This window comes from Chenopodium album, chromosome 21, assembly GCF_948465745.1.
Source record: "Chenopodium album chromosome 21, dcCheAlbu1.1, whole genome shotgun sequence".
Classification (NCBI taxonomy): Eukaryota; Viridiplantae; Streptophyta; class Magnoliopsida; order Caryophyllales; family Amaranthaceae; genus Chenopodium; species Chenopodium album.
Window position 1 is genome coordinate 8,002,169 of NC_137854.1, and position 23,994 is coordinate 8,026,162.

General features: G+C 34.6%; 3 protein-coding genes across 3 annotated transcripts; 1 reads left to right on the plus strand and 2 right to left on the minus strand.

Moving 5' to 3' along the window:
- The first annotated feature begins 833 nt into the window (after positions 1-833).
- On the plus strand, positions 834-13,481 carry LOC145601202 (protein DETOXIFICATION 27-like). Its single transcript, XM_081657159.1, has 8 exons — positions 834-1,281; positions 8,217-8,761; positions 9,948-10,034; positions 11,088-11,144; positions 12,042-12,280; positions 12,614-12,732; positions 12,849-12,935; positions 13,127-13,481. Exons 1-8 carry the CDS (start codon positions 985-987, stop codon positions 13,169-13,171), a joined length of 1,476 nt encoding a protein of 491 aa, XP_081513285.1. The 5' UTR covers positions 834-984; the 3' UTR covers positions 13,172-13,481.
- Positions 13,482-15,782: 2,301 nt separating this feature from the next.
- Positions 15,783-17,021, minus strand: LOC145602268 (putative clathrin assembly protein At4g40080). The gene has a single exon (XM_081658449.1). It carries the CDS (start codon positions 16,924-16,926, stop codon positions 15,886-15,888), a length of 1,041 nt encoding a protein of 346 aa, XP_081514575.1. The 5' UTR covers positions 16,927-17,021; the 3' UTR covers positions 15,783-15,885.
- A 2,771-nt stretch (positions 17,022-19,792) lies between these two features.
- Positions 19,793-23,446, minus strand: LOC145600280 (uncharacterized). Its single transcript, XM_081656201.1, has 3 exons — positions 23,170-23,446; positions 20,399-22,786; positions 19,793-20,278 (listed from the first exon to the last, which is right to left on the minus strand). Exons 1-3 carry the CDS (start codon positions 23,444-23,446, stop codon positions 19,875-19,877), a joined length of 3,069 nt encoding a protein of 1,022 aa, XP_081512327.1. The 3' UTR covers positions 19,793-19,874.
- Between the last annotated feature and the right edge of the window lie 548 nt (positions 23,447-23,994).

Consider the following 23,994-nt stretch of genomic DNA (forward strand, 5'->3'; position numbering starts at 1 on the left):
AAACATTAAGTTAGAGGAAATGAATTACATAACATTAAAAAAAAAAAATGTACGAAGTAGCTCTTTTTTTCGTTAGAAAGAAAACATACATGTAAAAAAAGAAATATTGAAGGATGTAACATGTGGCATAAGTTGTTTGTGTTTCTATAAACTAGGTATATATATTTGTATGAGAAGATTATTTTTATTTTTTTTATTTTTTTTGAGACATTGTATGTGAAGAAATTAGTTTAACATTAGTGTGCGTGAGTGTTTTTTTCCCCCTTTTAACTACATTTAAAATCAAAGTAGGTTGTCATATCAAATAAATTAAATTAAATGTATCAAGTAAAAGTTAAAGCCTTGTTTTTAGTAAGTGGATCAGATCAAACTTGAACTTTTAAGCATTGAGTATGAGGAGACCTTTACTACACCCATAATTGCCCACAATTGAGATTTAAAGTTGCTTTCAATTAGGATGAATATCGGATTGGTTTGAACAACTTATGCTATTTCACGTTCATGAATCTAAACAAGGTGAGTTAAAAGCAATTTGGCCAGTATGGACTTGAGAGGGTGATAGAGTATAAAACCAAATTTCGAGCAATATGTCTTTAGCGATACATATATACGTCATAATCTGTAACGTTTTTTGTTAATCAAGTTGTCAGACGGAACCCTTTACTAATTACTGTAGTATGGTAGATTTTATTTTATTAGGGAGTACTCTTTTTAGTTCTTCTTATGAGTTATGACAGCTAATTAGCTGTTTTTAGTAATGTATATTAGTATTAACATAGTGTGTACCACGTGACCAAAGTTCCTATAACATCCTTAGTCAAAAATTTTGATCCAATAATTTAAAAAAATTTGTCTTACTCTTATAGTATAACTTCATAATCAATTGACCAAAGTTTTTATCATCGTTCATTCTTATATCCCAAAGAAAAAAAAACCTCCTCTCTCTATCGTGTAATTTCTCTCAAGCAAGTAAATCTGGCTACCATGGTATTAGATCAAGCAGTTCCTTTGATATCAGAAAATAACGATGATTCAACATCAAATAATGAAAGAGTAACACAAAATTATGATTATTATTACGATGACCTCGCTCTTTCTAAGCGAGTATGGATTGAATCTAAGAAGCTATGGCACATTGTTGGTCCGACTATCGTTACTCGTATCGCGGCCTACACGTTGTTCGTGATCGCTCAGTCCTTCGCCGGCCACATCGGTGATGTTGAACTCGCTGCCATCTCCCTCGGTTCCAACGTCATCGTCGGCCTTACTTGTGGTCTATTGGTATTACGTACTACACTCTTTTACTCAATTTTTATATAGAGTACGAGCTGTTTCTTGATTCAGTGTTTTTTTTGGGAGGTGGTAAAAGCAATTTTCGTGCTTTTGTGAGATAATAAAAAACAAAAATTTCCTTTTTGTTTTTCACATTTGAAATCTTTTATAAGAGAAAAATGGTTTATGCATAATAACCAAAATGTTACGGATTATATTAAAAAAAAAAAGTTGCGAAGGAGTAACATTTTTATGTACTCCTTATCAGTTTAAATTAAAACTTTTCCTGAAAAAATAAAGTACTCTTATAACGGAGTAACTTTTTAATAATCCTTGTCAAAAAAAAACTTTTAATTTTTAATTTTTAATAGAAAGAAATTTTTAATTTTTTCTGTGAATTAATGTGAGATAATAAGACGATCAATCCTATCTAGTCAACATAACCTTCCGTCAGATTAGTGATATCACGATTTGATTCGATTTATTAAAGTGAACCTTATTAAGTGACATACAGCTTACGGAGGTACAAGTTATAAGTATAGTCAAAATTCTATATATTTTCTTTTTTTTTTTTTTTTAAAAAAAAATAGTAATAATTGTAACATGGAAATGATAATCATTAGAGAAGTTAGAAGAAGAGAGTAAAGATAGGTTAAGTGGTTAAAGCTCCTTTTCTGTATCCAGATGATCATGAATCATGGGATTGAGTCTCATGATTCGTTCTTGTGACTCTCTAAACAAATAAAAAAAAAAAAGTTAGGAGAACAAAATTATTAAAATAATTTGTGATTAGTAACTTAATCTTTCTCTCTCGTTTATTTTATTTATTTTTATTCTTTTTAAATGCGTGTCAAACGAATATAATTAGGTGTTTATATGTGAGTATGACTCAAATCAAATCAGCAATTAACCACTAATTTGACGCTAATTAAGACGCAATACCAACCCTTTTTCATTGTAAACTACAGTATTAATTAACTTGACAAATTTTCCTTCAAAAAAAAATAAAATAAAATAACTTGACAAATTAAAATTTCTAATGCATATTACCAATCTTTTGTTTCCATCTGCAGTACTCCGTACTATCTTTGAAGAAATAGTATCTGTTCCAAACTTCTAATGCATTGGATGTTGAAAAGAAAAATAGGAGTAGTTATTTCAATTTTTTTTACTTGCCTATTTACTCTGTATTATTTATTTTGTCAAACTTTATAAACTTTAGTTGTCTTTTGTGATTTCTATTTAGAGTAATAAGAAAAAAACATTATCACCACGTGGATCATACTAGATTCATTTCAAATTTTAATTTTGTCTTCATACCCTCTCTGTTCTTTTTTACTTGATTATTTCTTTTATTAGCTTGCCGATTTACAATTTTAATCATCAATAACTTTAATTCTTTTAAGTAAAAATTATAAAAGTTATATATTGTGATAGCCATCTTTAGACGATTCTAATAAGATTCCACATGAACATGTTTTTTTTTTTATTACATATAATTCACAAAAGACGGTCAAAGACTCAAAGGTGGGTTGGTGGATAGTGTAAAAGTCAAAACGGGTCAAGTAATAAAGAACGGAGGAAGTAGTATAACATCAAATTTTTATACGAAATTAAAGATACTAATGTTCAATATTCTACATTGAAGATAGCAAAATGTAAATGGGAAGGAATTTTGAGGGCGTATTGGCGTAAGAGAATGAAAGAACCCCCTTCATTATTTTATGTTCATCTTTTGACTATTGATGTTTGTCCAGACACATTTTTTTTTTTTTTTTTTTATTAATAATTGTTAATTTCATGTAATTGAAAACTTCTAATTTTTAATAGTCCCAATGTACACATTAAATGTGTCTAGCACACCGCGACATGACTTTAATATTTCTGTATATATTGGTACGGAGTAATGATTTAAAAGAAGATTTCAAACAAAAATATACTTTTTCCGTTTTCTTTTAGATACAATACATCTGTTAGATTTCGGGAAAACTCCTTGGGTTGGAGTGTGTACCATTGAATAATATATATAGTGTTACAATACTAGTCCTAATCTTGTTAGGAAACCTAGTACGATAAGAATACAAACTATATCACAAATATATACAAATATATCCTACTCTGCGACAAATATTATAATATCCTATAATATCTATCACACCCCCGCAGTCGTAGCGGGAGGAGGGCGAACGCTAAGACTGGACCTAAATTCCAGAAATAAATCTCGTGGTAGGCCTTTGGTGAAAATGTCTGCAAACTGATATCTAGTAGGAACATGCAAAACCCGAACTTGTCCCAAAGCGACCTTTTCTCGAACAAAATGAATATCCATCTCCACATGTTTGGTGCGTTGGTGTTGTACCGGGTTGCCAGAAAGGTAGATAGCACTGACATTATCACAATAAACAATAGTAGCCTGCCGTAGAGGACAATGTAACTCAAGTAAAAGATTACGAAGCCAACATGCCTCTGAGACAACATTCGCGACGCCTCGATATTCTGCTTCTGCACTCGACTTAGACAAAGTATGCTGACGCTTAGATGACCAAGACACGAGGTTGTCCCCAAGGAAACAACAATAGCCCGATGTGGAACGTCGGGTATCGGGACAACCTCCCCAGTCAGCGTCAGTGTAAGTAATAAGTCGATGAGAAACAGTCGGATATAAATGTAAGCCGTGATCAATGGTACCCTGAACATAACGCAGAATGCGTTTCAATGCCTCAAAGTGAGGTTCCCGAGGATCATGCATAAAAAGACACACCTGTTGTACCGCATAGGCAATATCTGGCCTAGTGAAAGTGAGGTACTGAAGAGCACCTGCTAAACTACGATACAAAGTCGGATCCCGAAATGGTGGTCCTGCATCTGCACTAAGTTTTGACTTAGTGTCAACTGGAGTAGCTGCAGGCTTGCATGAGCCCATACCTGCACGCTCTAAAATCTCATGTGCATACTTTTCCTGTGAAAGTAGCAAATAAGAGGGAGTACGGGTTACCGCTATCCCTAAAAAATAACTCAACGGACCCAAATCAGTCATAGGGAACTCAGTTTGTAACTGAGATATGATCCCTGCACGCAACTTGTCAGAAGAGGTAGTTAATATAATATCATCAACATATAGAAGCAAATATGCCATATCATCACCCTGTCGAAAAATAAATAGAGAGTTGTCACTCTGAGAGATGACAAAACCCAATTTGATGAGAAAATTTGCAAAGCGTTGGTACCAAGCTCTGGGAGCTTGTTTCAAACCATAGAGAGCCTTGCGGAGTCGACAAACATGAGTGGGTGCTTTCTGATCAATAAAACCCGGAGGTTGGCGCATATAAACAGTTTCCTGCAAGTCACCATGTAAAAATGCATTTTTGACATCTAATTGATGTATCGACCACTTTTTAGCCATAGCTAAACTGAGAACAGTACGAATAGTGGCCGGTTTAACTACCGGACTGAAAGTCTCATCACAATCCACACCAATTTCCTGCGACCTGCCATCACATACAAGACGAGCTTTGTGCCTTTCAAGGTCACCATTAGACTTGTATTTATGTTTAAATAGCCACATGCAATTAACAACATTCACCCCCGCAGGCCTAGGCACCAATTCCCATGTCCCTGTCTTAATTAAAGCACCATATTCATCATTCATCGCCACATTCCAATTATGGTCATTTAAAGCTTGTTTATAGGACTTTGGAAGGGGTGATTTATGAAGAGTGGGACCCGAAGGTTGAACTGTAAGGTTACAATATTTCGGGTTGGGTTTAAAAATACCCCGTTGACTACGGGTGACCCGGGGCGAGGGAGGTGGTGGCCGAGTTGGTTGTATGGGAGGAACGCCACGCATCGGTGGCGGAGAGTAGGCTGCTGTGGCTGGGCCGGGGTTGCTGGCCGTGGGAGGTGAGGGCAGTGGGGTCCGCGGGCTACTCGCGGCTGGGACTGGGCTGCCGCAGCCAGCCTGCGGAGTAGCCTGCTGGACAGGCGTGTGTCTGGGCTGGTGGGCAGGTGACACGAGGCTGGGCTGCTGGGCAGGTGGGCCGTGTGTGGGATGTTGGATAGGGGAGATTTGTGGGCTGACAGGATTGGCAGTTGGGCCTTGTGTGTTTGGGTTGGTTTGTTGCGGGCTATGGAGTAAGGGGTGCAACAAATGGGGTGAAGGTGTATCATCATCACTTAAAAAATCATAATCCTTACTTCGGAATTGAGCGAGATTTCGGAAAGGAAAAGTCGCTTCATCAAAGGTGACATGTCGGGAAATGATTATTTTATTTGTGGTGAGATCAAGACATCTATACCCTCTATGGTCAATAGGATAGCCCAAGAAAACACATGGTGTAGACCGAGGAGCTAGTTTATGTGGAGCTGTTGCGGATAAATTAGGAAAACATAGACACCCAAAGATACGAATGTGATCATACGAAGGAGTTTTTCCAAACAAGGCAAAAGCAGGAGTATTGTTTTTAAGAGCTTTTGTGGGCAAAATATTTAGGAGATAAGTGGCCGTTTCAAGAGCATAAAACCAATACGAAGGGGGAAGAGACGCATGAAAAAGAATAGTACGCTTAATATTATTAAGAGTACGAATCATACGCTCGGCTTTGCCATTTTGTGAAGAAGTGTGTGGACAAGAAAAACAAAAAAGCATCCCATGGTCAATACATTTCTGCTTAAAGGGGTCATTATCAAATTCCCTACCATGATCACATTGAAAGCTTTTAATTTGACGTTCAAATTGGGTTTCAACATATTTTCGGAAATTGATAAAAGAGTGAAAAGCTTGAGATTTGTATTTTAACGGAATGGTCCACACAAAATGAGTATGATCATCTAATAAAACTAAATAATATTTGTGACCTTGAGTACTACGAATAGGAGAAGTCCATAAATCGGCATGTATAATATCAAAAGCACAAACTGTAGTATTATTAGAATTATCAAAGGGAAGTTGAGTGTGTTTTCCTAATTGACATGAATTGCAGAAATGGGAGACATGCTCCTTATTACAATAAATATGATTTTTAGACTTAAGAAAGCTAAAAACTTGAGCCCCAGGATGTCCTAAACGACTATGCCAAGTAGAAGGGGAAACGGCATTGAGGGTAGTAGCAAGGCAGGTTGATGGAGTGGACTTGGTGGTTCTGACTGGATATAAATCTCCCGAACTATCACATCTCGTTATTAGCCTCCCCGTATGAAGATCCTTCACAGAAAAACCAAAAGGATCAAACTCAATAGACACATAGTTATCAGTAGTAAATTTACGAACTGAAATAAGGTTCTTAATGAGTTGGGGTGCTAGGAGGACATCACGAAGGATAAGAGGTGTGTTAGGATGGGGAAGGGAGCCATGACCATAACCAGTTACTGGAATACGATGACCATTACCAACTAAAATATGATTTTTAGTGCTTAAATTAAACAGGGGTAAGAGATTACCAGCGTTATTTGTCATATGAGATGTGGCACCCGAATCCACGTACCACTGATTGTCGGGATTTGGAAGTGTCATTGTGGAAAATGAAGAAGCCAAGTCTGTTGGAGTCATGGGCTGCCCATATTGGGCCGTATAGGCCTGCTGAGGTCTAGGCTGTCCAAGAATGGACTGTTGGTGCTGCTGAACAGAAAAAGGTGTTGGCGGCCTGGCCCATGTTGCCTGCTGGGCCCATTGCTGGAAGCTCGCCCATAACTGTTGCTGCGTTGGGCCTGACGGATTAGGTGGGGTGGTCTGGGCTTGGGCCGATTGCTGCTGCTGTGTCTGGCCACGGCCCCTGCCCTTTCCCTTGGGTTTTCCACCCCGGCCTTTACTGTTGCTGCCACGTCCTCCGCCACCACCACCCCGGCCTTGCTGTTGCGGTGGTTGCTGCTGGGCGGCTGCCGCGGTGGTGGTGGTGGTGTTGGTTGTTTGCGTGAGAAACGCTTGCCCGGAGTTGTCCTTTGCCGATTTTCGAGACTCCTCTAACAAAATTCTTGATCTTGCTTCATCAAATCCGGGTAGAGGTCGAATTTGAGTGATGGACTGAGCCACTCCATCATAGGCTCTGATAAGGATCGGATTTTTTTAGAAAATTAAAAATTTTGTGGAACCCTAAAAAAATCTAGGCTCTGATACCATGTTAGATTTCGGGAAAACTCCTTGGGTTGGAGTGTGTACCATTGAATAATATATATAGTGTTACAATACTAGTCCTAATCTTGTTAGGAAACCTAGTACGATAAGAATACAAACTATATCACAAATATATACAAATATATCCTACTCTGCGACAAATATTATAATATCCTATAATATCTATCAACATCCTTTAGCGCGGTAATTAAGAAAGGTGGAGTTTACATGATATAATAAACTTTAAAATAGGATGAGTGATTGTTAGGAGTGTAATTTAGTGGGCCATGTGCTTTAAGTAAGGAATATAGTATAGTTTTTCTCTAAAATATCTTTCCTTTTATAGTGTGTTGCAAGTAAAAGAAAACGGAGAAAGTAGAAAAGAATAGGAGAGTGTAGAAGCTACTCCTTATATTAATAATTTAATGAGGGAGTATAAAACTAGTCTGGGCCGCACTCGACCTGAGAGAGTGCAAGTTCACCACTTAACAAGACCAAGGAGGTTCGACCTCAAAACCATGTCAATGAGAGGAGTAACCCCTTAGCTTTATATTGTAGTGGTAACTCTCTTAAATTCTTTCAATGTGGGATTTCATTACCACTACACTCCCCTTTTAGTATTTTAGTGTGGGATAAGAGAATGCTTACATGTGGGTTGTTCCTGGACTCAACATCTTAGCTTAATTAAACTAATACTAATAGAACCGTTATTCGAATATGAAAACAATGAAATTAATAAGCGAAAATTGTAGAAGAAACTACTCCTTTTGACTTGCGTGTTTGTCAAATGTGCGAAATTCGATCATATATTATAATTGTGATTTATTGGTTTTAATAGGTTGGAATGGCAAGTGCACTGGAGACATTATGTGGACAGGCATATGGTGCAAAAAAGTATTACATGTTGGGTGTGTACATGCAAAGGTCATGGATAGTTTTGTTCACATGTTCTATAATTCTACTACCTTTGTTCATTTTTTCAACCCAATTATTAAAGCTATTGGGTCAACCGGACCATGTTGCGGATCTAGCCGGGACAGTGACCTTGTGTCTAATACCATTGCACCTATGTTTCCCGTTCCTCTTCCCGTTGCAGACGTTCCTTCAAAGCCAACTGCAGCCCGGGATCATGGCATGGGTTTCGATAGTTGGTATCGTGTTTCAAATTATTGGTTCATGGATATTGGTCACGGTACTTGGGTGGGGTGTAGTGGGTGTAGCCATTGCTTTGTGCTTGGCTTGGTGGATACAAGCTTTGGTGTTGTTTGGATACATTGTTTTTTGGGGTGGTTGTCCCCTTTGTTGGGCTGGTTTCTCTATGGAAGCCTTTTCTGGTCTATGGGAATTCATCAAGCTCTCTGCTGCTTCCGGCGTCATGATCTGGTAATTGTATTACAACACTTTGAATTTTGCATCATTTTGAACTAATGCACGAATACTAAAAAAAAAAAAAAAAAAAAAAAAAACTCATTATATAAATTACATTCAATTTTGTTTTCTCATTTTAAGTAAAATTTAATTCAAGTATTTAATATGAGTAATAATTTAAAAGATATATTAAATGCTACTTGATGAGAAAGACCTCTTCTTGGATCGAGCAGTCGCCATGAGGTCACCAATAGTTATTATGTGCATCATGGTGCATTCAGAAATAAGTGCATCACGATTATAATTTTGAACATTTAATAAAAAAAATTGAACACTTTACAAAAAATGAACACGTCACAAACATTGAACATAAATTTGCAATTTTATATGTTTATATTTTATAAAGAAATTTTCATTTTATTATATTACAAATCTATTGAATTATTGTGAGTCAGACAAACTTCTTTCAAAAATTGATGTTTATTATGTAGTGTTATATTTAATATACTACGAGTAGATTACGATTATTCAGTTTTTTTTTTCACTAAATGTTCAAAATTTGCGATTGTTCAGATTTTTTTTTACTAAATGTTTAAAAGTATAGTTGGGTGCATTGCAATTGTTCAAATTTTTTTTTCTACTAAATGTTCAAAATTTGCGATGTTCAGATTTTTTTTTTACTAAATGTTCAAAATTTTCGATAGATTGTTCAGAAATTTTTAGTAAATGTTCAAAAGTATAGATGTGGTGCACCATTTATATTCAAAAGTATTGTTCAGAAATTTTCTAGATGCACCATGCATGGTACACATAAAAATTTTGTAGGTTTATGGCCTGTTCACATTTACTTATTTTCAGTTCAGTTCAGTTCAGCTCCAATCAGTTCAGTTCAGTTTAGCTCCTAATTTCCCTCTCTCATAAAATATTCATTTCAGCTCAATTCAGTTCAGTTCAATTCAGTTCAGCTCAGTTCAGTAAATGTGAACATGCCCTTAGTACTTATATTGTTAACCTATAAGAATTAAATCAAAAAAAAAAAAAAAAAACCCATAAGAATTTATTATTCTTGGAAGCATAAATGGTTATAATGGAGCCATAATATATCATCTTGCATTTTGCAATTAAAAATTTGTTCTACAGTCAATGACAGAATCATCATTAATGTTGTCAACATTAATTTGTGTATTGCATGCATGGGCAGTTTGGAGTACTGGTACTCTACAGCATTGATGTTGATGACAGGAAATTTGAAGAATGCAGATATCGCTTTGGATGCTTTGTCAATATGGTATGATGATATGAATTAAGTTCAATGTCAATTTTATTTTCACTATAAGTAGTCTCCCATTTAATGAAACTTCATTTATTACGGAGTACAACGTACGGAGTAATATTTTAGATGCCCAAAATAAGCCATACTTTATGTATCTAATTACCCACATTGGCGAGGAGAACAAGAGAGTGAGTTCAAACAATTTTTCTTATATTACTTGTATAAAAACCAATAAACCGATAGATATACTACCTCCGGTCCAATTTACTCGCAACAAAGAAATATTTTATGTCTGACAAATAATATCCCTTTGTTGCGAGTAAATTGAACCGGAGGTAGTATAATAATTTTAAGACCTCAAACTTATAAATTGGTTTATTCTACCTTATCAAAATCTTGGGTAACAACAACAAATATTACTCCGTACTATTGTACAATAAATTCTACTCCATACTTCGTATATTTGAAATACATTACTCCCTCCGTTTTTAAATACTTGCTCCACTTTTTTTTTCTGGCCGTTTTTAAATACTTGTTCCATTTCCTTATTTGGAAAGCTTTTACAATATTTAATTCATTTACCATACTTAGTGGACCCAACATAATACTCTCTTTCCTCATATTCTTCCACTACTTTTGCTTTTTACAATTTTTTAATTTTCTCAACTACCTCATAACCTCCATATTTTATTACTTTCTCCAATTTCTCCTAAAACTCCGTGCATAGAAAAATGGAGCAAGTATTTAAAAACGGAAGGAGTACATAGCTTGAAGAATATTTTAATCACGATATTGCATTGAAAATAACGGTGCAACAAATAGCCAACAATAAAGTTCAATAATATTAGTCCCACAGACAGCTAAGTACTAGTACATGCAATTTTTTTGAAAACTTACGTGACATTTGTGAGGTGATTCTTCATTCATGTGGAAGTGTACTACTCTACTACTGTAAAATCAATGATACAAGTTTCGTTTTCAGCCTTAATTTTCCTGTCTTTTCTGTCGAATTTCTGATAAGCTCTTTTTCTAACTTGAGCATTTTGGTTCATTGTTTCTGTTTTGTAGCACTAGCATCAACCAGTGGGAAATAATGATACCTTTTGCGTTCTTTGCTGGTGTTGGGTATGTAAGAAATTTTGAATTGCTTAATTACCCTAATATATATTGTTATGCTTTTAATTGCCCAGGTATATACTTCCTCTGTTTCTATTTAGTTGACGGGTTTGATTTAGGCACATATATTAAGGCGATGAGAGAGAGTGATAGAGAATGAAAAAGCAAGTGGGTAGCTTGTAAATGCAAGGTAAAAAATTTACCCAAAAAGGAAACATGTCAACTAAAAAGAAACTTCCTAAAAAGGAATACGTGTCAACTAAAAAGAAACGGAGGTAGTATAATTAGGGTACGTAGTGATATACTGATGACCAAGTACGTGTTTCGTTGTTACTTGTGATTCTTTTTTAAAGGAAACTACTTCTTTTGTTTTTATATAATTTGTCTCAATTTTGTTTTTGGCTTGTCCTTTCACGTTTGCCCCATACAATAGACACTTAGTCGTATTATGAGACCTTATTATACTCTCTCACCAATTACATTTGGTCTCACCACTTTTCACTTGCATTTCAATAATCCAATGGGGTAAAAAAAAAAAGAAACTAGTAATTCCTTTTGCATGTTTCAATGTTTGTATGTATCAATATTTGCATATATGTAAATCTGTATGTATACAGTTATTTTAAAATTCAACCGTAAAATTTATATTATTTTATTTAATTTAGGAAAATGCTATACATAACCCTTAGGGCTACATACAAGAATTAAATTTACACCTAAAAATCTTAAAAAGTTAAGAAATCATCAAAATATAAACACTAATTACACTGATTTACGCGTGTTTTTGTCATGAATTCCTAAATTTATACAATTTTCAAGAGTATATTTTACACAATTTTATACAATTTGCATGTTTCATAAATTGAAAATGGTATAATTAATTTTAATTTGATGATGAATAAACAGTGTAAGAGTAGCGAATGAACTAGGAGCTGGGAATGGAAAAGGCGCTAGATTTGCAACCATAGTAGCATCCACGACCTCCGTAGCAATAGGGGTTGTCTTCTGGCTTTTGGTTATGGTTTTCCACGACAAATTGGCTTTAATTTTCTCAAACAGCCAACCTGTTCTTGATGAGGTTGATAAACTCTCTGTCCTTTTGGCTTTCACCATCCTCCTCAACAGTCTCCAACCCGTTCTCTCCGGTAAGTTCTTAAATTTCTAAAACACATATGTACGTAGTAGGTCTAGCTTGTGTGCCGCAAGTGTATTTTGTATGCAACATGCTTTACTATCGTTATCTCTAAATACTACGTACCACGTATTATAAATCAACTCTTAAATACTTGACGTCACATAGTCCATTTTATAAATTACATGTAATACCCTAACATCAGTCTAAATCGAAAAATGAAATACTACGTAGTAATTCAAAAAGAAAATAGAAACTTATATAAAAATGCAAGGTAACAAGATTAAAAACTTTTTTGTGGTACTTAATCTTTAGGTTTTTATTTATTTATTTATTTTCCTTGTAGGTGTTGCGGTCGGATCAGGGTGGCAAAGTATTGTGGCGTACGTTAATATTGGTAGTTACTATCTCATAGGCATCCCTCTAGGACTTTTGCTGGGATGGACAGTACATGGAGGTGTTATGGTACGTATACGTAAAATATTTACCTTTTCACATTCTAGCGCTCTAACTTGTTTCATTTCAATTCAATAATACAACTAATATTTGAAAATTTGACAAATTTATGATCGAATATATAGGGTATATGGAGCGGAATGATTATAGGAACTGCAGTTCAAACAGTGATATTAGGCATTATTACACTGAGATGCAACTGGGAGAAAGAGGTAACAAATTCGATCAGATCCAACATGACCCTATTCTTAGCTTAGCTTGTATATATGTATATGTCATTTTATAAATGGATCGAATTTTCTTATTGTTACAACTTGTATATATATACTTCGTATATGGTTTATTTAAACTTTAACTTCCTTACATAACAACTAATATTGTGTTATGTTTGCTCACATCGCAGGCTAACAAAGCAAGCAGTCATGTAGATAAGTGGGAGACTATATAGCATGCACTTTTCGAAATCAAGCTGTTGCCTGAATCGAACGTTGAGATTTAGTCCTTCGCTTGGGAGCATAATTAGACGACATACTTTAATTAATGCTCCATCCGTTATAAATTATATTAGTATATATTGTGACAATTTTATTACGGCGCAAGTATAAGATTTATTTATACTAGTTTTGTGACAACTCATCAAAGAAATGGGTATTTTTTTAATAACCAAGGGACAAATTCTTATCTTAAGAAATTGAGTACTTTGCATCAATTAAGTACTTGAAAGTTGATTTATGAGTGTTATTTGGTCTTGAGAGTTGTAAATGAGCTTGCTTTAGTTTAAGCAATATAAAGGTAAGATAATTTGTTTGGTGTGAAACAAGCTAAGCCAAAGCCAATTTCCCAATTTATTTGATGCAAATGAGCCAAATTCAAAGAAACTTAGTAAGATTGATGTCTAAACATTTGTATTTACTCTATTGTTGTACGAAGAATATGTTTTATAATGAGATTTAGCCTTAAGAAGTGTCATCAGGTCAGATGCCTGATTGTGTTCAAATTAAGAACATAGTATAGTCATACTCACACCTGAAGCGTAAACACGATCATGATTATACATTTGTACTACTTGGATACGGAGTAAATTGTAAACCCTATCAAGTTAAGAATGAATTATAGAAATAATTTGTTGAAGTATATCCTACCAAATAACACATATAAGCGTCCTACATTGATAAAAGTTTAGAGAGTTAAACAATTTGGAAGGCTACGGGCTAATTCTCTTATTGCCAAATGGTTTTGGATGAAACCTCATTCGGTCTGATTAAGTGTACTCTCTTTTTTAATTTGCGGGTGCGGCTTATACTCGTATTTAAGACAGTTACACCAGAGAAGATAAACGATGTGACATGCTAGTTTGCTACCGACGTATTTTTGCATCTAATGAATATTTTGAGTTAATGAGGTAGTTGAGAACTAGAGATTTTGATCAAAGAGTGTAAATGAGACTATACTCTTATTCATTAATAAGCCAGAAATAGAAGGCCCATCAACTTGATGTACAACATTTATAACCCGGCCCACTGGCCTACCTTGGTCATCAAATGTAATTAAAAAGACTAGTAACCAATTAAAGTACAAGTAGCGAGATTTTACCTCGCCAATGACTACATCTATACTTTTCGTAACCAACACATGTTCCATGAACAAACCTACAAGTTAGAGGTGTCAAAAGCACAATCGATTTGACCGACCCGAAAAATATCCGATTTAGATTTGGACTCGCTTGAACATAATAATTTAATACAACTTAACTTTAAAAATTGACCCGATCCAACCTTATTAGACCCAATCCGATCATCCGAATTGACACCTTTACTTACAATCATGACCATTTTTGGTGTTTAGGATTACCTTAATATATTTTCTATCTTTAAGGATATGATAAAAAATATAATGTTGTCAATTTGTCATTAGAGTTACGACCTTTAATAGTTATGGGGATTTTTTTGGATGATGTAAACGTGATACACTATATCTACTTGTTGCTCAAAGCATGTTCATCTGCATAACGATGACAATAAGTTCATTCAAATATTCAATTGTAAGTTTTTTTTGACATTTATGATTTCAATATGTAAATTATTTTTTAGTTAAAATTACAAAACGTTGGTATTTTGAAATATTCTCTATGTTTCACATAATAGCCCATCCAAAACATTTCTTGTTTCACATTTTTCATTCTAGAAGATTTATCTACTACTCTGATCTATTAGGCTACGTTATATGACTAATGATTCAATTTTGCTTCATGTAGTACTTAATAAAAATAGACGATATGGCAAATAAATTAATGATAATTACAGACATATAGTACTAATTTATTTTACCTAACACAACCTAACAATGCACTCCATAATAATTAAATGACTTATAATACTTTAGCATTAAATTACTAGTGCTAATTACGTGGTTAATATGTCATGAAACACATCATTTTGGTGCTCTAGTAGGTTTTTGCAGTGGCTTTCTCCTAATATAGAAGATTAGTAGTGTGCGCGTCATGCTTGTAGCAACATTCGGCTTTGAATTTAAATGGTCAATCATTAACATCCAAATTTGTCATATCGATGTAATACATTTTCTTATTACTTTTCGCTTTAGTACTCTTACCATCTTTGATGTTCGGCTGTTATATTCACCCATTCATTAACATATCAATAACTTGAATTTTTGTAACGTAAATAAACTTTAATAATAAGTTTTCAACAAATATAAGGAAATAAACTTTAAATCATAATATTTTTATTTGTCTTCAATTTTTTGTATACTACTCCATAATACTTGTTCTCATTCAAGATATTTTTTAATATTTGTAAGCACATTAAATATTATACGAAAATTGTTACATTTGAGATACAGAGTAGTAGTCATAGTACATACAATATATAGGGGAAGAAAAATTTTCCCAAATTTAGACTAGGACTTAAGTTGACAATTCAATAATAAAGTATACAAACATATCATCCCTTTAAATCAATTATCAATCTAAAAAAAAGACAAAAATTAGTCACAAATTTTAAAATAGAGATTTACATACAAAAAGTAAACCCCCTCCCTCATACCTGATACCCCCACCAATTACACCCAAAAAGCAAAAAAAAAAAAAAAAATAAAAAAAAAGTAATTAAGAAGCCTTAATTTCCTAAATTAACCAAGATCACCTCACCTTACAAGCTCACCATAAGCAAACTGAAACGCAAACCGGTTAGACGCAAATTGAACCGAGTCTTGAGGCTTAACCCGCTCCCCGAACCGAGCCGACTCGAACCTACCCCAACTTAGCACCATCTTCTCTTCCTTAAACCCTTTCACTTCTCCAACCTTATCCTTCATCTCACTCACTAACCCCCACAAATCCTCAACCAAACCCGACCCATTTACCTTGAACATAGATCCGAGTCTCTCCTTACAATCCTCCAACCTCTTTAGAGCACAAACCAACTCAACCGAATCAACAAAACTCAAACAACTCAATCGTTCCTTGAATTCCTCAACTCGAATAACAATCTCATCTACCGTAGTAAAATAGTCTTCACCAACTAATCCCATTACTTCTAGTAACAACTTATTACCCTCTAAATGAACACAATCAGGACTCTTACAAATTTCCTCCAGTACATTTATCAATCCATCGATTTCCCTTAACAAGTCCTTGCATAAAAGCGAGGCGATGATTTCCTTACCCTTCTCCCTCTCGAGACTACACGACGTCGAAAATAGAAAATACCCGAGTATCCTGGAGCTAGACAAGATCTGCTCCAGGTACTTGGCGTACCACCTGATCCACGTGGACAACTCCCAGGTTATCGGAGACGAGTTGTCCCGAAAATCGGAGAGTTTAAGGTAGTTACGCCCGCCAGTTGCGGGGTAAACTGAAAGCTGGTCGTGTAATATGAAGTTTCCACGTCGGACAATGACGTGGAGAGCTAATAGTGATTTTATTGCTACTGCTGATGAAGATGTCTTGTGAAGTCGCCGCATGAGAACGTCGATCACTACGGCTGCTGCCGTACGTGGACCTTCTCCTGCGGCGAGTATTGCCGCAAGGTGGGATTCTTGAGGTGGTGTATCGGCCTCGTGGCTTGTGGCACGTAACACGGTGAGACGGAGCGCGGCCGTGGTGTGGTTGCGGGAGAGGAGTGCTGCCTTGCCTATTGACGCCTTGTCTTTGACTTTGCCTATTATGTCACCTAGGAGTCCCATGTTCTATTTTTAAATTTGTGTGATATTTTTGATCTGAGTTGAAAACTTTGGAAATGGGTAGGAAAAAAAAGAGGTGGCGAAGTTTTTAATATAAGGTATGATATGAATTTTATAAAGAATAAGGTTTGAATGATATGAAAATGATATCAACGGTTATAGGATTTAATTTAAGTTCAAGTTAAAGTGGGGTGGGGTTAAAATGTAAAGGAGGAAGAATAAAGAAGGGGAATGGTCATATAAAGATAAAGGGGATTAAAGAGACAAATTTTACCGGCAAACAACTTTTTGATTACTTATGAAAGAGAAACTTCCATCTTATATTGTCAATGCGTGTTACTATTGATGACTGTTCAAAATCTTCAAATTGGCCAACTCAAGGATTGGTGCTATAAATTTTTGTTAAGGTGGTGATTTATTTTGATTCGTGATCTTGCATTTAATATCGTTTTAAGTAGGGTACCTTGCACCATTTGTTTTTGGGACTCCTTATGATTATGATTGTTTAACAATATAATTGGATTTTATATGTGATGAATAACCTTTTATTTATTTATTTGTTTGTTTTATTTTGATCCACTACTTGATTTTAGCTTTGAATTGAGGACGTATCTACGTGATTTTTTTTTAGTCAACAAAATCTGATCAATGTTATTTTTAAAATTATTTGTAGTCTTTTATTTGAAGATTGTGTGTCACCTTTTATAGTAAGTGTCATCTTTTGAATTAATCATTATTATTAGTGAATTATTGCTTGTTAAGTCATGTATGTCACTAATTTTATAAATATATCCAACAAAAACTTCGTCAATTAGGAGGTATATGCATAGAAACATGATAAATATCAAAGTCTTACGCACTAAATACGAAGTAATATAAAGATATCAGTGTCATGTGTTATGTGTCCCCTAAAAATTGTGTTATTCAAATTTAACTCTCAAATTTAGAATTTTACCAACAAAATTTAATTCGTCTTACTTGCACCTTATTATTTCTATATTAAGGGACACATTACACACATAATAAACAAAGGTCATGCACTCATGTCTAATAATAAGTATACTTATCAACAACACAACTTGTAACCATCAAAAATTAAATTAAGGTAGGTACACTTGTTGATCACTATATGAGTGGATCCCCTAATTATGTAGACAATATCAACTTTGATGTTAGCAATATATCCCAATAATACAATCATGATCAAATATCCTCGTGTCTTGGGGGTCCCACAAACTGCAGGCTGCATTTGTTTTACACTTCAATAATTTCGAATGTATTAGGCGGCGTCACTAAAAGTAGTACAAGTACAAAAAATTATATCAGTGAAATACAACGTTGATCTTTTTATCTTTTACTGTACTCCTTTTTTTTTTTAAATTGTTTTTTTTAGAGATGATCACGGCCGGACTTGCCAACAAAATTGGCGCATTTTAGGCCAAGGATTTGGGCTGGGCTGGACCCAATACTGGGCTGCAAAAACATTAGGAGACATAATCTTTCAATTATTGAGAAGGAATGTCCAAACTTGCTATTTTGGGTAATAATAGAATATTTGGGTCAAAATTAAACGGAGTTAAAATTTTAATTAAAATGAAATTTTAGGATATCAAAACCCCCCCCCCCCCCTTTTTTTTTTTTTTAAAAAAAAAAATTAGGTCAGGCCCAAAATTATCTTCGAAATTCAACAATTTTCGGACCGTATTTGATTAGGTCTACTTTTCAACCTTTTTATTTGACAATAATTTAATTAGAATCATCCCGTAATATTTACATAACCTTCATTTATTTATGCTTATTTGCTTTAAGTATTTTATATTAATCGCACAGGTCAAAACAATTTTGAAACTTTATCGTAAAACACTCATGTTAAGATGTGGAAATAAGAGAGCTCATCTCAGAGGGATCGGACTAAGAATCGAACCCAAGCCTTAAATAAACATGAAGTACAAAAAAGAAAAAGAAGTGAAGTGGTCTATAAATCCCTAGTATATAAATAACTTAAAATTATTATTATTATTATTATTATTATTATTATTATTATTTTCTCTTTTTAGGTCTAAAATTCCTTTTCAAGAGACATTGGATTACCATTGTTCAAACTTCCAACTCAATTTAAAATTTATGTGGATATAGGAGGAAATACAAGTACGAGTAGCACACTAGCACATTATAGGAGGAAATATTAAAGTGCAACATGATGAATTGAAATATCAAAAAGCAATCGATATTCTTTTTTTTTTTTTTTTTTTTTTTTTTTAATATTTTATTATTCTTGTATGTACAATATAATGTTGTTAAATATAAAAGCTTGATAAAGATTAACTGGCCAAATATAAAGTTTATAGCAATAATTTCATGTGTAATGTTGATCTGATGACCTTATTTTTCTTGTTTTCCTAGCTCCCCACTAACTTCAAGTCGGCATTAAGTAACTGTCATGCTAATATTTCAAATATAAGTCAGTCAAAATTCGTCAAAAAAACACTACACTCCTTACTTTATCCATAAACATTCTAATTTTGTTCCTACAAATTTTATGTTCCTAGATTTCAAACTATGTACACGAACCGAGCTTGTCAAGTGTGATAACTTACATGTAAATAACAAAGGATTTTCAACTTTATATATATACTGAGACCGAACAATGAATGATATGAACATTATTACTCCAATACTCGATACAAATTACAATCTTGACTATTTTAATTTTAAAATAAGAATGTATTCTTGAGCATTTTTGTTACAATGTTAGTATTACAGAGAACATACTATCGAAAGCAAAAACTTACACTTAGTTTATGCTAATGTCTCACAGTAGTCTTAGTTATGACTCGTATACCTCTGATGCTAGCTTGGCATGCATGATTCCTGCAAGAGCCTAACAATTTCAGTACTGTAAGTGATGAATTTGGCATATACTAGAAGATATGAAATTTAGAAGTATGTACCTAGACGCGCTTTGCACGAATGACATGTAGTTGTTTAAGGAGAGCATCCTTTAGTACTTGCAACTCCCCAATAGCATCTTCGATCCTCATTCGATCTTGTGGTGACTCCACGGAACATTTTACTCCAATTTCAATGATAGATTTTATGCACTTATGTTTCCTGTCAATTTTTGTGAAAATTTCGCCTTCATTTCCTTCACTTGTACCTCCATCCTCTAGGAGCCTTGGGTCAATGATGTTTACCAATTGATCAGATAGTGCTGCTGAATTAGCATAACTATGAAGGTCTAAACCTCGTTCGAACATCTCATCAGTGGGATTTTTTGAAGTCATCATCTCTAACAACACAATGCCGAAGCTGTAAATGTCACCTTCCTTAGACACAATACTTCCCAAGCCATATTCTGTTCAAAACAGAGTTTTTCAAAGCAGAGAAAAGATACGTGCTTAAATTATAAATTCTGATTAATTAATTAAATACACTATAAGTTTAGATTTTAGTGTTATTATTTCATATTAATTACCTGGAGCTACATATCCAACCGTGCCTTTGACTGCTATTGAGCTACTGTTATTTGCAGTTGCACGCAAATGAAATCTTGCTAACCCAAAGTCCCCAACATGAGAAACCATGGAATCATCGAGGAGAATGTTGCTTGGTTTTAGGTCGCAATGAATGATAGGAGTGTCGCAACCATTGTGCAGATAGTCCAGTGCACTCGCCACATCAATTGCAATCTCTACCCTTTGAAGAAGGCTTAGTCTTCTAAAATGTGGATCCGTGTGAATCCATTGATGAAGACTTCCATTTGTCATGAACTCGTACACTAAAGCCTTAAAATCATTGCCTTGAAAATCTGTACTTGAGCAAACCGTGACAATCTTAAGAAGGTTCCTATGACGGATACTTCTTAATGTTTCACACTCGGCCATGAAACTTTTGGCAGCTCCTCTCTGTTCAAGGCTGATAACTTTAACTGCCACAACCATATTATTGCTCTCATGACCAATGACTCCTTTGTAAACAGACCCAAAATGACCTTTACCAAGTAAATTTGCTTCCGAAAATCTATCTGTAGCTTTGAGAAGTTTGTCATAGGATATCGAGAAGGGCTCTATCATGTTAAACTCGGATCCTTGAGATGGTTTGTGTTGTGTCCTCCTTGAACAAAATAGGAAGTATACTAATGACACTATAGACACACTCGTAACCAAAGAAGCTACTGCAATGATGGCAATCACGGCAACAGACAATTTAATCCCCTTTCCTCTCGAACCATCACTAGGTGGACATGTTGGCAATTGCAGCTCTGAAATCCCTCCACAAATCTTGTTATTTCCAAGAATTTTCAAGGCGCTTAAATTTGCAAAAACACCTTTTCGAGGGACCTCTCCCTTAAAATCATTAAAAGATAGATCTAATCCTATTAGTGAAAAATTTTCGAAGAAATTTGGAATTGGACCAGACAACTTATTATGAGAAAGATTCAAAAAACGCAAACTAGTTAATGACTTAAAAGACGGAGGGATAACCCCGGTGAACAAGTTTCCTCCTATATCTAGCTCAATAAGCTCATTACAACTACCAAGGGTTGTAGGAAACTTTCCTGAAAAAGTATTTCCTGATATATCCAACAGAACTAAATTTCTCAGTTGCTCAATTTCAAGCGGGATGACTCCTTGTAATTGGTTGTAGGACAATCGTAGTTCAACCAACATCGATGAAGGATGAAATAGTTGAGGAGGTAGAGTTCCACTTAATCTATTATGTGAAAGTGTCAAATACAATAGATTAGTACAACTACCTAGACTCGATGGAATCGTACCTTCAAATCTATTGTTAGCTAGATTGACCTCGCTCAAAAGTGAGAGATTTTCCCATGAATTAGGAAGATTCCCAGAGAGGTAGTTATCATTACAATCAAATAATTCTAACTTAGTTAGCTTCTGAATCTGAGGCGAAAGATGTCCAGTCAATCGATTACCTTGCAAGCCTAGTACTCTTAAGTTAACAAGGTTATAAAGAGATGATGGAATGCTTCCTGAAATTTTATTATATGGAAAATTAAATGCAGTTAGTTCTGACAAGTTACCTAAAGAAGCAGGTAAAATCCCTCCAAAGTTATTAAAAGAAGCTTCCAAACGGTATAACTTACTACAATTTGCAAAAGTTTGTAGAAAACTTAAATCATCTGCTTCTCTAGTACCCAAATAGTTAGAGTTGATCTCGACGAATAGCAAATTAGGCATATTTCTAGCACTAAAAATGAATTTTCCTGTGAATTTGTTTGAATAAAGACTTAATTTCTCAAGCTGAGTAAGATTCGAGAGGGAGGTTGGTAGGCTTCCATGGAAGGAATTTTTACCTATGAAAAACGCGGTGAGTTGAGGAAGGCGGAACCCAATATCTAAGGGAAGAGTACCATGGAGATGATTTTTTTCTAAACTAACTTCTTGAAGACGAGAAAGGTTATAAAATGAAGGAGGAATAATACCTGAGATCTTATTTCCAGACATATAAATGTAAGCCAAATTTTGGAGTGCTACTCCAATATTGTCCGGAATGCTTCCATGAAAGGAATTATTCGAAGCCAACAATATTTGCAAGGAAGTCATGTTCATGACGACCTTATTAAGGATGTCACCCTTAAGACGATTATAAGAAAGTGACAAAACTAGTAACTTAGTAAGGAGACTAAGTTGAGATGGAATGAATCCACCAAGATTGTTGCCTGATAGTTGAAGTTGTTCGAGGTTTAAGCAACGAGATATGTTGGCTGGAATTTCGCCTTCAAAGGTGTTTCTAACTAACTCTAGGGACCTTAACCTTAATAGATTTCCAATTTGAGGTGGTATGTGGCCTCTAAAGCTATTGTTGTATAAATTTAGTACATGAAGGAAACTTAAGTTGCCTACACATTGTTATTAAAATCCCGATTTAAATCTTAGAATCTTACGATTTTACGATTTATGTAGGTCATACGATTCGATTTACGATTCTACCCGATTCTACATATTTCTCTTAACTAGCGAAACATTATAAGTTTAAAACATGCCTACAACGTTATTTATAAGTATATATTGTCAATTATTGGTTGTTTAGTGGATAAACAACTATTTTCTATTAATAATTAGGCTTTAAACTTAAAATTTAAAAATTTTCAATTAAATTTGGATATGACGTCTTGATTATACATGGCCGTAGAATCTTACGATTCTACGATTCGATTTTACGATTCGATTCTGAGAGCCCCTTCCGATTCAAAGTAGAATCCCGATTTTAATAACCTTGTGCCTACATAAGGTGATAGAGTTCCTACCAAATTATAATTTTTAAGATTTAAATCGACAACTCGATGTGGATGCTTGGTGCCACAAGTGACACCTTCCCACTCGCAATATGGAAGGGAGTTGTTCCAAGTGCTCAAAACTCCGAGAGGGTCAAGAGTGATTTGAGACTTAATCGCTAAGAGGGCTACATGGTCTACGATATAGGGAAAGACGGAGTTGAATAGGCTTAAGAAATGAATAAGCAAAATAAATACCAAGGTAAGTTTACTAGTAGGATTCATTGCGTTTAGTACATAAACAAGTGTTTGAATGCTATTTTTGTTATTTGTGAAGTATGTTATGTTTATCAACATGCTGCCTAAGTGCCTATATATAGGAATTTATTACTAGTAGTGGCAATATGCTTGAGTAGAAGAGATATTCAAGCCAGGTCAAATCAATTTGTTGCTTATTAATTAGTTAGGAAATTGAATTGAATTGAATATAGTAGCAACTAGCAAGATGCTAGAATTAATGAATGGACCGTTATTCATATATATATGCCAGGTCTAACCAATTTAATTTGGTTGCTTTCAATTAGAAAATTGAATGCAGTACGGATCGGAGTAGTAAGATGATAGAATAGATGGAGTCCAACTACATTGTTGCTTTTCAATTAGGAAATTAAATGACCACGGAGTAGAAAAATTCTAAGTAGAATAGATTGACGACTATTCAAATGCCAAGTCTAGCTAATTTGTTGTATAACTTGTTTTCTATGAACAACTAGTGTGTGGCCCCGGACGATGCACCGGGATTTGCTTTGAATATCAATACATATATTATATGG